The following is a 14,443-nucleotide window of genomic DNA, read 5'->3' on the forward strand; positions in this document are numbered from 1 at the left end:
TTGGGCAGTGGAAATCGCTACAGCACAAGCGGTTTGGTGGTTAATGGACCCTGCCTAACGCTATCCCTGCTTCTAACGAAGCGGCAGCAACCTCTCCCTAAGCTCAGATCAGCAGCAGTAACATGGCGGTCGGCGGGAACGCCCCTTTATAGCCCCTGTGACGCCGCAGACAGCAAGCCAATCACTGCAATGCCCTTCTCTAAGATGGTGGGGACCAGGACCTATGTCATCACGCTGCCCACACTCTGCGTTTACCTTCATTAGCTGAGAAATGGCGCTTTTCGCGTCATTGAAACGCGACTTTGGCGCGAAAGTCGCGTACCGCATGGCCGACCCCGCACAGGGGTCGGATCGGGTTTCATGAAACCCGACTTTGCCAAAAGTCGGGGACTTTTGAAAATGAACGACCCGTTTCGCTCAACCCTAACAGGGAGAGTGAAGCCAGCGCTGATTGGCCCCAGTGATTCTGTGACTTAACAATGTCATGTGATCCCCGAGAGAGCCGATGCCAACACTGCTGGTACTGCGCCGGCACTGGACATGAGTATAGGTGTTATTATTTTACTGGGGGGGAGACGTAGGGATTCAGAAGGGGTTATCAGGCTAGAGGACAAACCCTTGAAAAGTAGTAGCCTTCACGGGAAAACTGGTGAAAAATACAAGATAGAAATCGGACAATGGACAGAAATGTGTAATTCCTCGTGTACACTCATGGCAACCTATTCTGAACAGTCACGTGAAACAACTGGTACGCTTTAAGAAAATGCTGCTTTCAACTAGAGGAAAAGCAATGTTGTTATTGCTATAGTGCAGCTGAGATGTTCAGCAGAAATCTGGATCAGCCATGTGCGGACAACGGTGAAAGAGGAAAGTTCATTGGTAGGATTCTACTGGGCCGTGACACTTCCCAATGCAGACTGGTTTTAAACTGGAATCACGTATGCAGTTTCTGTGTCAGTTTTTCTTTTTAGCCAAAACCAAAAGCCGGTAGTAAGAAGGAGACGTCTAAATAAATTACTCATACTTGTCTTCGCTGCTGTATCAACTTGTAAGCTGGGCTCAAAAAAACTGCCCAAAAACTTAGAGTTTTCAATATGTAAATTTAGGTGTAGATCCACTTTTATTTTAAGTAATCAAAAATATAGAATTTAGTTTTCTTGCCCTAATACATAGTATATATATATATATATATATATATATATATATATATATATATATATATATATATATACAGTGGGGCAAAAAAGTATTTAGTCAGTCAGCAATAGTGCAAGTTCCACCACTTAAAAAGATGAGAGGCGTCTGTAATTTACATCATAGGTAGACCTCAACTATGGGAGACAAACTGAGAAAAAAAAATCCAGAAAATCACATTGTCTGTTTTTCTAACATTTTATTTGCATATTATGGTGGAAAATAAGTATTTGGTCAGAAACAAACAATCAAGATTTCTGGCTCTCACAGACCTGTAACTTCTTCTTTAAGAGTCTCCTCTTTCCTCCACTCATTACCTGTAGTAATGGCACCTGTTTAAACTTGTTATCACTATAAAAAGACACCTGTGCACACCCTCAAACAGTCTGACTCCAAACTCCACTATGATGAAGACCAAAGAGCTGTCAAAGGACACCAGAAACAAAATTGTAGCCCTGCACCAGGCTGGGAAGACTGAATCTGCAATAGCCAACCAGCTTGGAGTGAAGAAATCAACAGTGGGAGCAATAATTAGAAAATGGAAGACATACAAGACCACTGATAATCTCCCTCGATCTGGGGCTCCACGCAAAATCCCACCCCATGGGGTCAGAATGATCACAAGAACGGTGAGCAAAAATCCCAGAACCACGCGGGGGGACCTAGTGAATGAACTGCAGAGAGCTGGGACCAATGTAACAAGGCCTACCATAAGTAACACACTACGCCACCATGGACTCAGATCCTGCAGTGCCAGACGTGTCCCACTGCTTAAGCCAGTACATGTCCGGGCCCGTCTGAAGTTTGCTAGAGAGCATTTGGATGATCCAGAGGAGTTTTGGGAGAATGTCCTATGTTCTGATGAAACTAAACTGGAACTGTTTGGTAGAAACACAACTTGTCGTGTTTGGAGGAAAAAGAATACTGAGTTGCATCCAACAAACACCATACCTACTGTAAAGCATGGTGGTGGAAACATCATGCTTTGGGGCTGTTTCTCTGCAAAGGGGCCAGGACGACTGATCCGGGTACATGAAAGAATGAATGGGGCCATTTATCGTCAGATTTTGAGTGCAAACCTCCTTCCAACAGCAAGGGCATTGAAGATGAAACGTGGCTGGGTCTTTCAACATGACAATGATCCAAAGCACACCGCCAGGGCAACGAAGGAGTGGCTTCGTAAGAAGCATTTCAAGGTCCTGGAGTGGCCTAGCCAGTCTCCAGATCTCAACCCTATAGAAAACCTTTGGAGGGAGTTGAAAGTCCGTGTTGCCAAGCGAAAAGCCAAAAACATCACTGCTCTAGAGGAGATCTGCATGGAGGAATGGGCCAACATACCAACAACAGTGTGTGGCAACCTTGTGAAGACTTACAGAAAACGTTTGACCTCTGTCATTGCCAACAAAGGATATATTACAAAGTATTGAGATTAAATTTTGTTTCTGACCAAATACTTATTTTCCACCATAATATGCAAAAAAAATGATAAAAAAAAACAGACTGTGATTTTCTGGATTTTTTTTTCTCAGTTTGTCTCCCATAGTTGAGGTCTACCTATGATGTAAATTACAGACGCCTCTCATCTTTTTAAGTGGTGGAACTTGCACTATTGCTGACTGACTAAATACTTTTTTGCCCCACTGTATATATATATATATATGCATATATATATATATATATATATATATATATATAAATATAATCTTTGATTCTCTCAAGGTGATGTAGAAACTAAATGATAAGATGAACAATGTAAAAAGGAGAGAATTAAACATTAAAGGGAGTCTGTCAGTAGGATCAACCCTACATAGAAAGCTGAATAAAATGGCACTTTGATATCTGCGATCCGATGTCTTATTCCAGAGAAATTCACATTTTTCTTAATATGTAAATGAGCTGTTAAGATCTATGGGCCGGACATAGATCTCCCCGAGAATCCGCCTCCAGAGCTTATTATAAATGAATGGTGGTGTTGCACACAATTAATGAGTTCAGTGGTTTATGCCCTAGTCTACATCTTGTGTCCGCTCACAGTTCTTGAGGTCACGGATTGACTGCAAAATTGGCGACGTGACTGAAACAGCAGAGACTCGGCGCTGGACTGGGGGAGGGTGAGCGAAGAAGAGTAATGCATGGGGAAAACATAAAACCTCCTTGAAGTCATCGTCCCTCACCTGAAATGCGGTCGTTTGCAGCTTCTGTAATCCATTTTCTAGTCGTTCCATTTTCTGAACGAGCTCATTTCTCTGCTTTCTCAGAAGATTCCAGTATAGTTTGATCAGTTCCAGGAAACTCTTTGGCGTTGTGTAGTTATAATGCTTTTCATTCTGCTGGTATTTTACACTGACTTCATTCACACTTGTATGTGCAAATGTTATAAACTGGCTGATGGAATTTTTCACTTGAGCCTGAAATAGCAATAGATGATGATCGTGAGTAAATCACCATTTGTATCTGATGAAAAACGCTCTACGGGTTGGCGATGCTCGAGAGACATGTGCATCTTATCGTTGGTATTACCTGTATGCAGCAGCAAAACATTCTACAATTTCATCTCGACACATTTATCTGAACGCAGAATTTCCCTAAAACGAAACGCTTGCAGGTAGTAGTATTTTTTGCATTTAATGCAGGATATTGGACACTGTCTCGTCAACGAAAATTAGAATTTTAAAAGCTATATCCACATTCGTGACCATTTTCTTTTTTCAAGTTCTAAAGCATCTTAAACGAAAAGTTAAGTGACTTTGCAAATAATCTTAATATTTTTATTTATTTTTTTTACCTTTTTGTGAAAAGCTTCTACACAGACCTATGTGTCTCAGTGGTAACGGACATCCAACAATGTGCGCAGTCTGAGCTTGTAGTGCTATTGCCATCCATCTGGTCCCTACTTATTGCTATTCTACTAAATGCTTTCAGTCCATTTTTTGACCAGAACGAAAAAACGCAGCATATATTTTTAGTTCCGGTCAAAAAAATAGACACAAAATGGAAAAAAAAAATACAGTCAATGAGACATTTCTGCTTCAGTTTATATGCAATTTTGCACATTTATGCGTATTCTTTGTTCCTAAAATGGGAAAGAGAGAGGAAACTCAATAGGCAGGTATGCACAGGGCCTTAAAGGGAATCAGTCATCAGGTTTTTGCTATGTTATCAGAGAGTAGCATGATATAGGAGCAGAGAACATGATTCTAGTTTTGATAAAATGCTGAGCTCTGTATAACCCCACCCATACCACTGATTGGCAACTTTCTCTGCGCGCTATACATTGACAGAAAGCTGCTAATTAGAGGTCGAGGCAGGGCTACACATAGAGGACTATATGGCATGATACATCTAGTCCTATAATTATATTCTGCTGATGAAATGCTGATTTTATTGAAACAACAAGAAGCAGCCCAGTAAGTAACACATCGCTGGAATCAGGGTCTCTGCCTCCTACATCATACTGCTCTTAGATTAAATAGATAAAACCTGCTGTCAGATTCCCTTTAAAGGCTGCACATAATTTCTTCCACACTTTTATTTATTACTTAGTTGCTTTCTAAATGCAAAATTAAACATGTTTCTAAGTAGTCTTCATTATTTATTTATGTGTTTATGTATTCTAACACTTTGCGTCTCCAGAGTGTATGTGCCTTTATGTAGCTGTACGCTTTGCAAAAAAAAAATCTATTATAGCCCTTCTCCTAGCTCTCTGGTGGCTTTCCCTGTTCGCCATCTACCTTCTCTCAGTGTTATAGATAGCAGTAAGGAGGGGATTGTACTCAGATCTCCAAAATATGAAGAGAGGAGAAAGGATCTACACTCTTAGGAAAGGGAGGGAAAATAAACTGTAGAAAAGTACCTGAAAAACTGGAAAGGATGTGCAGATAAGTGTAGGATAGAAGCTGTGCTATTATATGAACTAATGAAGACAGCAGCACCCTGGGTACACAGAGAGCTCACATCCAGCCTGTATTACTGAGAGAGACACTCCCATAAGAGAAAAATCTAAATCTTGGAAACTGCATATTCGGGAGAGGGGGGTCTGAAAATTAATGAAGGAATGAAGATTGCAGAGTTTAATTAAGTGCAATTTTATTAACTAAAGCTAACTACTAAAATGTGTAAAAAAATGTTGTGGCTTCTCCTTACCACTTTGCGTTTGGGAAGCCGTTTATATGAAATGTAATTGCCATAAATCTGAATATATATACTGTAATATGTTTTTGATTACCACACTTAAAACAGAAATTGGCCAGATCCTAAATACCATAAATTTGGCGCTACCTTTTTTCGCCCTTTCATTTAGCATCCTTCTGTACTCCGTTCGCAGGCATTAATCTCGGCTATTTCCGATTTGTGTTCTGAATGACGGATTTCTTGTATGTTGCGGCATTCTGTAGTAATCGTTCAAGGTGTCTCCCCTGCTTTGCATAGCAAATGGATTTTCACAGTTGTCACAATGATGGACAGCAAAAGAATGATTGCAACAACTGTCTCTGCTTGTCATTACATACAATAGCCCAGTAGGAACCACGATCTGTGGGAGAGACAAACGGTGTCCCACTCTGGAACATATTAAGTTTGTCTGCAAGACACACATGGCTTCACTAGGGTGTCTCACCTCATTCATAATAGATGCTAATCTTCTCAGGGCTGAATGATGACAACACTTCCTGCCCTTCACGGAATTACAGCTAGGTTTTATCAAAGGACTCACACCGCCTGCTAATTAGACTAATTCCTTTTGTCATGAATTATTTATTTCCGTTGGTAACTGATCACTGTGACATTAATGGGTTATGCTCAACTTGGTTCTTCCAGTGTTAATAAAGCTAAAAGCAGAATGTATGGAAAAAAAAAAGTGATGTATTTTGCTCCAGGTAATTGATTAGTCTAAAAAGAAAAGCTTTAGAGAATGTGTTATTAATATTACTATAATAATAATTTTCATAATAATACTAATAATAATAAAAGATTGGTGCTAAAACTAAAAAACAAACAAAACTAAACTAAGGTTTAATGCCAGAATGCCAGTAACTTGAAGAACATGAGAGCAAAAATTAAAGAATACAAAGATCAAGAAGATGATGTTACTACTACTATACTACTACTACTACTACTACTACTACTACTACCGTGTTTCCCCGAAAGTAAGACAGTGTCTTACATTCTTTTTACCCCCAAAAGTCCCACTATGTCTTACTTTCAGGGTATGTCTTATATTGGGGAAAAAAATGTCGATTTTTGTTTTAAACATAAAATTAACATTTATTAACAACCTGAACAGTATGGTATTCACCACAAAACAGTTTTATAAAAGCAAATGCCAAGAATGTCTTGTTACAACCGTATCATGATGGTACCGTATTTCCATGTATAACATGTAAAACAATGAAAAACGGTAAGAACGAACAGTCTGAATATGTTATACTGGAAGATAAAACAGATTTATTCCATGACAACCATGTCATCATCTTCAGGATCATCTTCATAAACATCCATACTCTGAGGTTCCTGTGGATTTTCTTGGGACTCTCGGGACTCCATTTCCTGCTGAATCATTGGCCCATATCTGTCATGGGTAGCAATGACACTGTCCTGAAATGAGCAGGTCTTGTCCAGGTAGCCAGCTCGCAGTGCATTTGCAACGCAGGTGTCAGTGATCTTATCCCAGGAATTCTTAACCCAGTTCACAATCTCTGGCAGTCTTGGCTTCACAAAGTTCCCACGTACATTTCTCTCTATGCGGTTTTCAATGTAGTCATTGATTTCCGCACGCAGATAGTCCTTGAACGGCTTGTTAATGGCGATATCCAGAGTCTGGAGATAAGCCATCATCCCTGCAGGAATCATGATTTGGTCAATTCTCCACTCATGAAGGAAGTTTTTCATGTTTTTGGCGCGGTGTGTGCTGGCTGCATCCCAGATCAGCATCCCTCTTTTGTTCCCTCGCATTACAAGCGGCAGCATTAAAGCAAGCCACTTCCTTATAACAGCTTGTGTGGCCCAGGCTTTTTCAGTTTCCAGCACATAAATGCCAGAAACCCGCTCAATCTTGTCCTTCTTGCCCTTTGCAATGAGAAGCGGTGTTACTTTAGTGCCATCCAGGCGAATCGCCAAAATGCAGGTGACACGTGCACTTTCATAAGCGGTGGAGGGAACGTACACTGAGGACGCACCTCGTTGATCAATGGTGGTTTGAGCTGCTTGGCCCATGAACACGGCAGTTTCATCCATGGCGATCATGTTGCAAAGACTGTATTTAGAGAAGTCAATGTCATCCACAAACTTCTTGTAGGCAAATGCCCGTTTTACAATCTCAGCATCCTCCAGCCTAAAGAGGGTTGTGGATCTTCTCAAAGACAGGTCATTGCGTTCAAGAAAGCTATCCACCCAGTGCTGTGATGTCTTGAATTGTTCAGGGGAAATGTCAAACTGTGGTGCCACTGCAAGGGCATACTCCTGAATCTGAGCCCTGGTCACCACCAATTTCTTTGCTCTCCTGTCTGCAACCCACTCTGAGACCAGGCTTTCCAGCTCTGTATACATTGGTTGCCGACCACATCCAATCTTGCGCTTTTTAGCCATTCCGCTCTCCACTTTTTCACTCAGGTTAGTGTATTCTGCACGCCATTTTTGGACCAGTCGGTGATCCAACATTTTCTCCTTGCAGAACTCCACTACATTTTTGCCCCAAGATTCTTCGACAATCGCTTTTTTATACTCCACGGTGTAGCTCTTCCTTTTACCACTGGAACCGGAAGCGCTCATGTCTAGGGGCAAAAATATAGCGCACGGTATAAGCACTGCTTATGGTTCCATATCACAGTCTCCCATAGGGTTGCAGCCCCATACAGTATCCCACACAGCCTGCCATCCATAGGGTTACAGCCCCATACAGTATCCCACACAGCCTGCCATCCATAGGGTTACAGCCCCATACAGTATCCCACACAGCCTGCCATCCATAGGGTTGCAGCCCCATACAGTATCCCACACAGCCTGCCATCCATAGGGTTACAGCCCCATACAGTATCCCACACAGCCTGCCATCCATAGGGTTACAGCCCCATACAGTATCCCACACAGCCTGCCATCCATAGGGTTACAGCCCCATACAGTATCCCACACAGCCTGCCATCCATAGGGTTACAGCCCCATACAGTATCCCACACAGCCTGCCATCCATAGGGTTGCAGCCCCATACAGTATCCCACACAGCCTGCCATCCATAGGGTTCCAGCCCCATACAGTATCCCACACAGCCTGCCATCCATAGGGTTACAGCCCCATACAGTATCCCACACAGCCTGCCATCCATAGGGTTACAGCCCCATACAGTATCCCACACAGCCTGCCATCCATAGGGTTGCAGCCCCATACAATATCCCACACAGCCTGCCATCCATAGGGTTACAGCCCCATACAGTATCCCACACAGCCTGCCATCCATAGGGTTACAGCCCCATACAGTATCCCACACAGCCTGCCATCCATAGGGTTACAGCCCCATACAGTATCCCACACAGCCTGCCATCCATAGGGTTGCAGCCCCATACAATATCCCACACAGCCTGCCATCCATAGGGTTACAGCCCCATACAGTATCCCACACAGCCTGCCATCCATAGGGTTCCAGCCCCATACAGTATCCCACACAGCCTGCCATCCATAGGGTTACAGCCCCATACAGTATCCCACACAGCCTGCCATCCATAGGGTTACAGCCCCATACAGTATCCCACACAGCCTGCCATCCATAGGGTTCCAGCCCCATACAGTATCCCACACAGCCTGCCATCCATAGGGTTACAGCCCCATACAGTATCCCACAGTAAGTGTACCGTAATGGCAATCAATTCCTCTGCGGTGCTGGGTAGAGGTGTGGCTTCTTCCTCATGCAGGAGCCGCTGGACCAATCAGAGGGGCCACCAGCGGCTGCACATGAGGGCACTGAGGCTGCGTGTTGTTGCCGGACAACATTACTGCCGGACAACATTACTGCTGCTCCCGCGGCCTCCACATCCCTCCGCATCCCGCTCTAAGGGCTTGTTTCACTTGCGAGATGTACGTCCGAGTCTCACATGTGGAAACGAAGCTCTTGTGCCGGCACTCCAGAGCGGAGCGTGCGGCTGCATAGGAACACATGGAGCCGCACGCTCCGCTCTGCAGTGCCGGCGCCAGAGCTTCGTTTCCACATGCGAGACTCGGCGCAAGTGGAAACAAGCCCTAACCATCCGGATCCCGCAGTTAATGCTGCAAAAGGTACCGGTACTACGGTACCGCATGGCTTATATTTTACGGTACCCCCAAAAGTCCCACTATGTCCTACTTTCGGGGGTACGTCCTACATTATCCGACCCCCTTAAACCCCCCACTATGTCTTACTATCGGGGAAACACGGTACTACTAACTACTTCTACTACTACTACTACTACTACTACTACTACTGCTGCTGCTACTGCTGCTGCTGCTGCTGCTGCTGCTACTACTACTACTACTACTACTACTACTACTACCACCACTACTACCTTGAAGAACATGAGAGCAAAAATTAGAGAATAAAAAGTTAAAAAATAGAATGATACTACTACTAATAATAATAATAATAACTTGAAACACATGAGAGCAAAAATTAAAGAATACAAAGATTAAGAGAATGATACTACTACTACTACCTTGAAGAACATGGGAGCAAAAATTAGAGAATAAAAAGTTAAAAAAATAGAATGATACTACTTCTAATAATAATAATAATAATAACTTGAAACACAGGAGAGCAAAAATTAAAGAATACAAAGATTAAGAGAATGATACAACTACTACTATTACTATTACTACTACTACTACTAATAATAATAATAATTATAACTTGAAGAACATGATAGCAAAAATTAAAGAATACAAAGATCAAGAAGAGAATGATAGTATTACTACTACTACTACTACTACTACTACTAATAATAATAATAATAATAGTAAGTACTTACTGGTTGAACAGTAAGAGAATTGACAAAGAAGTAGAAACAACAGATAACAGAGACAGCCAGGAAAATTGAAAAATATGACTCGAGAATCATATAGTACAAGTAAAATTAGCTATTTTAGTGAAGCCAAAGGTGGTTTTAAGAAAGCATAAACAGTAAGAGCTGTATAAAATGTGTAAAACCAAGTAATAAAGAAACAATACAGTTCTGGAAGGATCTCTTTAGGAAAACCAAAAAGACTACAACAAAAATGGAAACTGGATCAAAGAATTTGACAAAAGTTTCAGTAAAAACCATATGATGATAACAACTGAAATTATCAAGTCCCGTGGAAAGAGAGTGTGAAACATTGGATGAAGATTTACTGCATGACTTGTGGTTCAAATACAAGACCAGCCTAAATTCAACATTGGCCAAACAGTATAGTAACATTTTATAGAATAGCCAAATTGGTAGTTGGTTAATATTTGGAAAACCTTACCTGATAGAAAAAAAAACAACAAACGGGGCAACACCTGGAAACTATGAAATTTAATTATTTAAAAATCATACAATGTGATTTTCTGGTTTTTACTTTTAGATTCTGTCTCTTACAGGTGAAGTGTACCTACGATAAAAATTACAGACCTCTACGGTCTTTGTAGGTGACAAAACATGCAAAATCAGCGGCAGTGAATCAAATATTTACAGTATTTTCCCCACTGTATCAGCATGTTTGTTTTTGGGCACTTAGTAAAAAAAATTGATAGTCTGGGAAAACCCTTAAATCTTTCTTTAGACAAATAAAAGGGTCATTTTTTAATTTTGCGCCAAATTCTCGAACTGCATGCACCATAGTAACATAGTAACATAGTTTTTAAGGTTGAAGGAAGACTTTAAGTCCATCTAGTTCAACCCATAGCCTAACCTAACATGCCCTAACATGCTGATCCAGAGGAAGGCAAAAAAAAACCATGTGGCAATGAGTAAGCTCCACATTGGGGAAAAAAATTCCTTCCCGACTCCACATACGGCAATCAGACTAGCTCCCTGGATCAACACCCTAACAAGGAACCTAGTGTATATACCCTGTAACATTATACTTTTCAAGAAAGGCATCCAGTCCCCTCTTAAATTTAATTAATGAATCACTCATTACAACATCATACGGCAGAGAGTTCCATAGTCTCACTGCTCTTACAGTAAAGAACCCGCATCTGTTATTATGCTTAAACCTTCTTTCCTCCAGACGTAGAGGATGCCCCCTTGTCCCTGTTTCAGGTCTATGATTAAAAAGATCATCAGAAAGGTCTTTGTACTGTCGCCTCATATATTTATACATTAACATAAGTTCATCCCTTAGCCTTCGTTTTTCCAAACTAAATAGCCCCAAGTGTAATAACCTATCTTGGTATTGCAGACCCCCCAGTCCTCTAATAACCTTGGTCGCTCTTCTCTGCACCTGCTCCAGTTCAGCTATGTCTTTCTTATACACCGGAGACCAGAACTGTGCACAGTATTCTAAGTGCGGTCGAACTAGTGACTTGTATAGAGGTAAAATTATATTCTCCTCATGAGCATCTATGCCTCTTTTAATGCATCCCATTATTTTATTTGCCTTTCTAGCAGCTGCCTGACACTGGCCACTGAATATGAGTTTGTCATCCACCCATACACCCAGGTCTTTTTCATTGACGGTTTTGCCCAGAGTTTTAGAATTAAGCGCATAGTTATACATCTTATTACTTCTACCCAAGTGCATGACCTTACATTTATCCCCATTAAAGCTCATTTGCCATTTATCAGCCCAAGCTTCTAGTTTACATAAATCATCCTGTAATATAAAATTGTCCCCCTCTGTATTGATTACCCTGCAGAGTTTAGTGTCATCTGCAAATATTGAAATTCTGCTCTGTATGCCCCCTACAAGGTCATTAATAAATATGTCAAAAAGAAGAGGGCCCAATACTGACCCCTGTGGTACCCCACTGCTAACCGCGACCCAGTCCGAGTGTGCTCCATTAATAACCACCCATTGTTTCCTATCCCTGAGCCAGCTCTTAACCCACTTACACATATTTTCCCCTATCCCAATTATTCTCATTTTATGTATCAACCTTTTGTGTGGCACCGTATCAAAAGCTTTTGAAAAGTCCATATACACTACGTCCACTGGGTTCCCTTGGTCCAGTCCGTAACTTACCTCTTCATAGAAATTGATGAGATTAGTCTGACATGAGCGGTCCCTAGTAAACCCGTGCTGATACTGGGTCATGAGGTTATTCCTCTTCAGATACTCCAGTATAGCAGTATAGCATCCCTTAGAATGCCCTCCAGGATTTTACCCACAGTAGAGGTTAAGCTTACTGGCCTATAATTTCCGAGTTCAGTCTTTGTCCCCATGTTGAAGAATTGGGCCCAAAAAACGACAGTGAATACGACAAAACAAAAAAGAGAAGTGAGTTCAATAAATCGCAAATGATGAATCGTGCCCCAAAATAGCTGATGGCGAGCATTAGTTCTGCCGTCAGCTATCTCTCTCGACGTCCCCACGTATAAGAACATTTGGCTTGGCCAACCATTCTTTTGTTTTCTGAGAGGAGATCGGAGAAAGCAGCTGCCATACAGCTCCGGCAGAGGCTTATCTCCTGAAAAACAAAAGGTTCATGTGCTAAAATTCAAACTGCGTGGTCCTCATTGGCCTCTTCATTATACTGTATGTCAAGGGAAAAGACGGGAAGCGCCTATCCAGATTAGACTGTTGACCATTCCTGCTACTATCGGCAGGTTCTGACGACTTTAGTCTAATGTGTATGGGGGCCTTAAGATGCCCCAAACTTACTAAGAGGTTCAATTCACCTAAAGATTTGTGGCATCCCTGGGTTGTGGTAGATTTCCACTACAATGTACACTAATTTTCTTGCATACTTTACAGTAAATTTGCCATGCAGAGCTTGGGGTCTCTCAAATAGTCTGGGTCCTGCAATTTTTTGGCAAATACAACCTTGCATACAAAGATGCAGTGGGGCCCTAGAGAAGTTTGCCGATGCCCTGTTATGACTGTGTCCAATTCAAAGGCTTCACACCGCTATAATACAGCATGCTCTTTTGGGGTCCTTGTTACAATAGCAACACTTATATAATATACCACCCCCAACATAGTCCTACCGAACTGAACCTAGATCACCAGGAAATCATAGTAATCTACAGTGTGTCCATTTTTTCAGCTGGAGCAAACCATACGTAGCCATCTTTAAAGTTCAATTTTTATACAATATACACCAGCACTAGCTTGTACTAGTTCACCGCTTGAAAATATTTCCAACATAACAAAACATCTCTAAAAGAAAGTAATAAAAAGTTTAATAAAACTGTCAGGCAAAGTCAGGCAAGAGGAAGTACAAGAACTTCAGTCAATAAATAAGTGCACTTTATGTTCAGGAAATGTTTGCAATTATTGTAAATATATTTGGCAGTAGGGGGGTTCACAAAAAAGTAAGAACCAAAAGTATATATTATACCAGCATGGTGTATGTGAAACCCCAGGCAGCCAGCAACTTGGAAAGAATACCCAAGACGCTTCTGTTCAGGTTTGACTCCTAAATAACCCCATAAAAGCTTGAATGAACTCAACACAAACAACACATTCAGCTGCGACAGAAGTTATTCCTAAAGTAGGACATAATTGATGCCATTATTCCAGAATAATTGGTAAAAAAAAAGCTCTGAAATGTGCTAGTCAATAGCAAAGAGGTAATAAAATATTAATACAATACAAATATATTTTTAATCCATTTTTTAACACAGTCCTGGGGCGTTTAGCGGTATGGACAATTGTGAATTCATTTAGGCAAATTTTCGTCGGAGGGAAATTGCAAGAACAGTTTACAGCACATTTAAAATAAACACCCCCTTATTCCTCAGCTGTTTATACACTGAATTGTGCATGATTAGTTTTCAAAAGAGGGTGAACACCAGAAAAGAAGACATAAGCATCTTCATCTAAAATGTGGAGAAAGAGGATGTGGTTGATAAGCATTATTTGGTATATTTAAGTTTATGTATGGCACTAGTAAAGTGGCACTAATGTTTTGTAATTTTTATGTGTCGCCAATGCGGTTTGTGTCATTTGTGACTGACACTGCTATAAGGAATACTTATGTTGATGGCAGATTTATGAAAAACAGTGTATCTGGCACTGTTATGAGAGGCACTGATATAGCTGGCGCTGTTATGAGAGGCACTGATGTAGCTGGCGCTGTTATGAGAGGCACTGATGTAGCTGGCGC

General features: G+C 41.4%; 1 protein-coding gene across 1 annotated transcript in view; it reads right to left on the reverse strand.

The window, feature by feature from the left end:
• The window catches only part of LOC138646080 (dynein axonemal heavy chain 11-like), a 377,510-nt gene that overhangs the window by 165,498 nt on the left and 197,569 nt on the right, over window positions 1-14,443 (reverse strand). The window contains exon 46 of the mRNA XM_069735549.1: window positions 3,369-3,602. Within this exon, the coding sequence (XP_069591650.1) occupies window positions 3,369-3,602 (234 nt within the window). The remainder of the gene's footprint in view (window positions 1-3,368; window positions 3,603-14,443) is intronic.

This window comes from Ranitomeya imitator, chromosome 7 (genome assembly GCF_032444005.1).
Source record: "Ranitomeya imitator isolate aRanImi1 chromosome 7, aRanImi1.pri, whole genome shotgun sequence".
NCBI classification, from domain to species: Eukaryota; Metazoa; Chordata; class Amphibia; order Anura; family Dendrobatidae; genus Ranitomeya; species Ranitomeya imitator.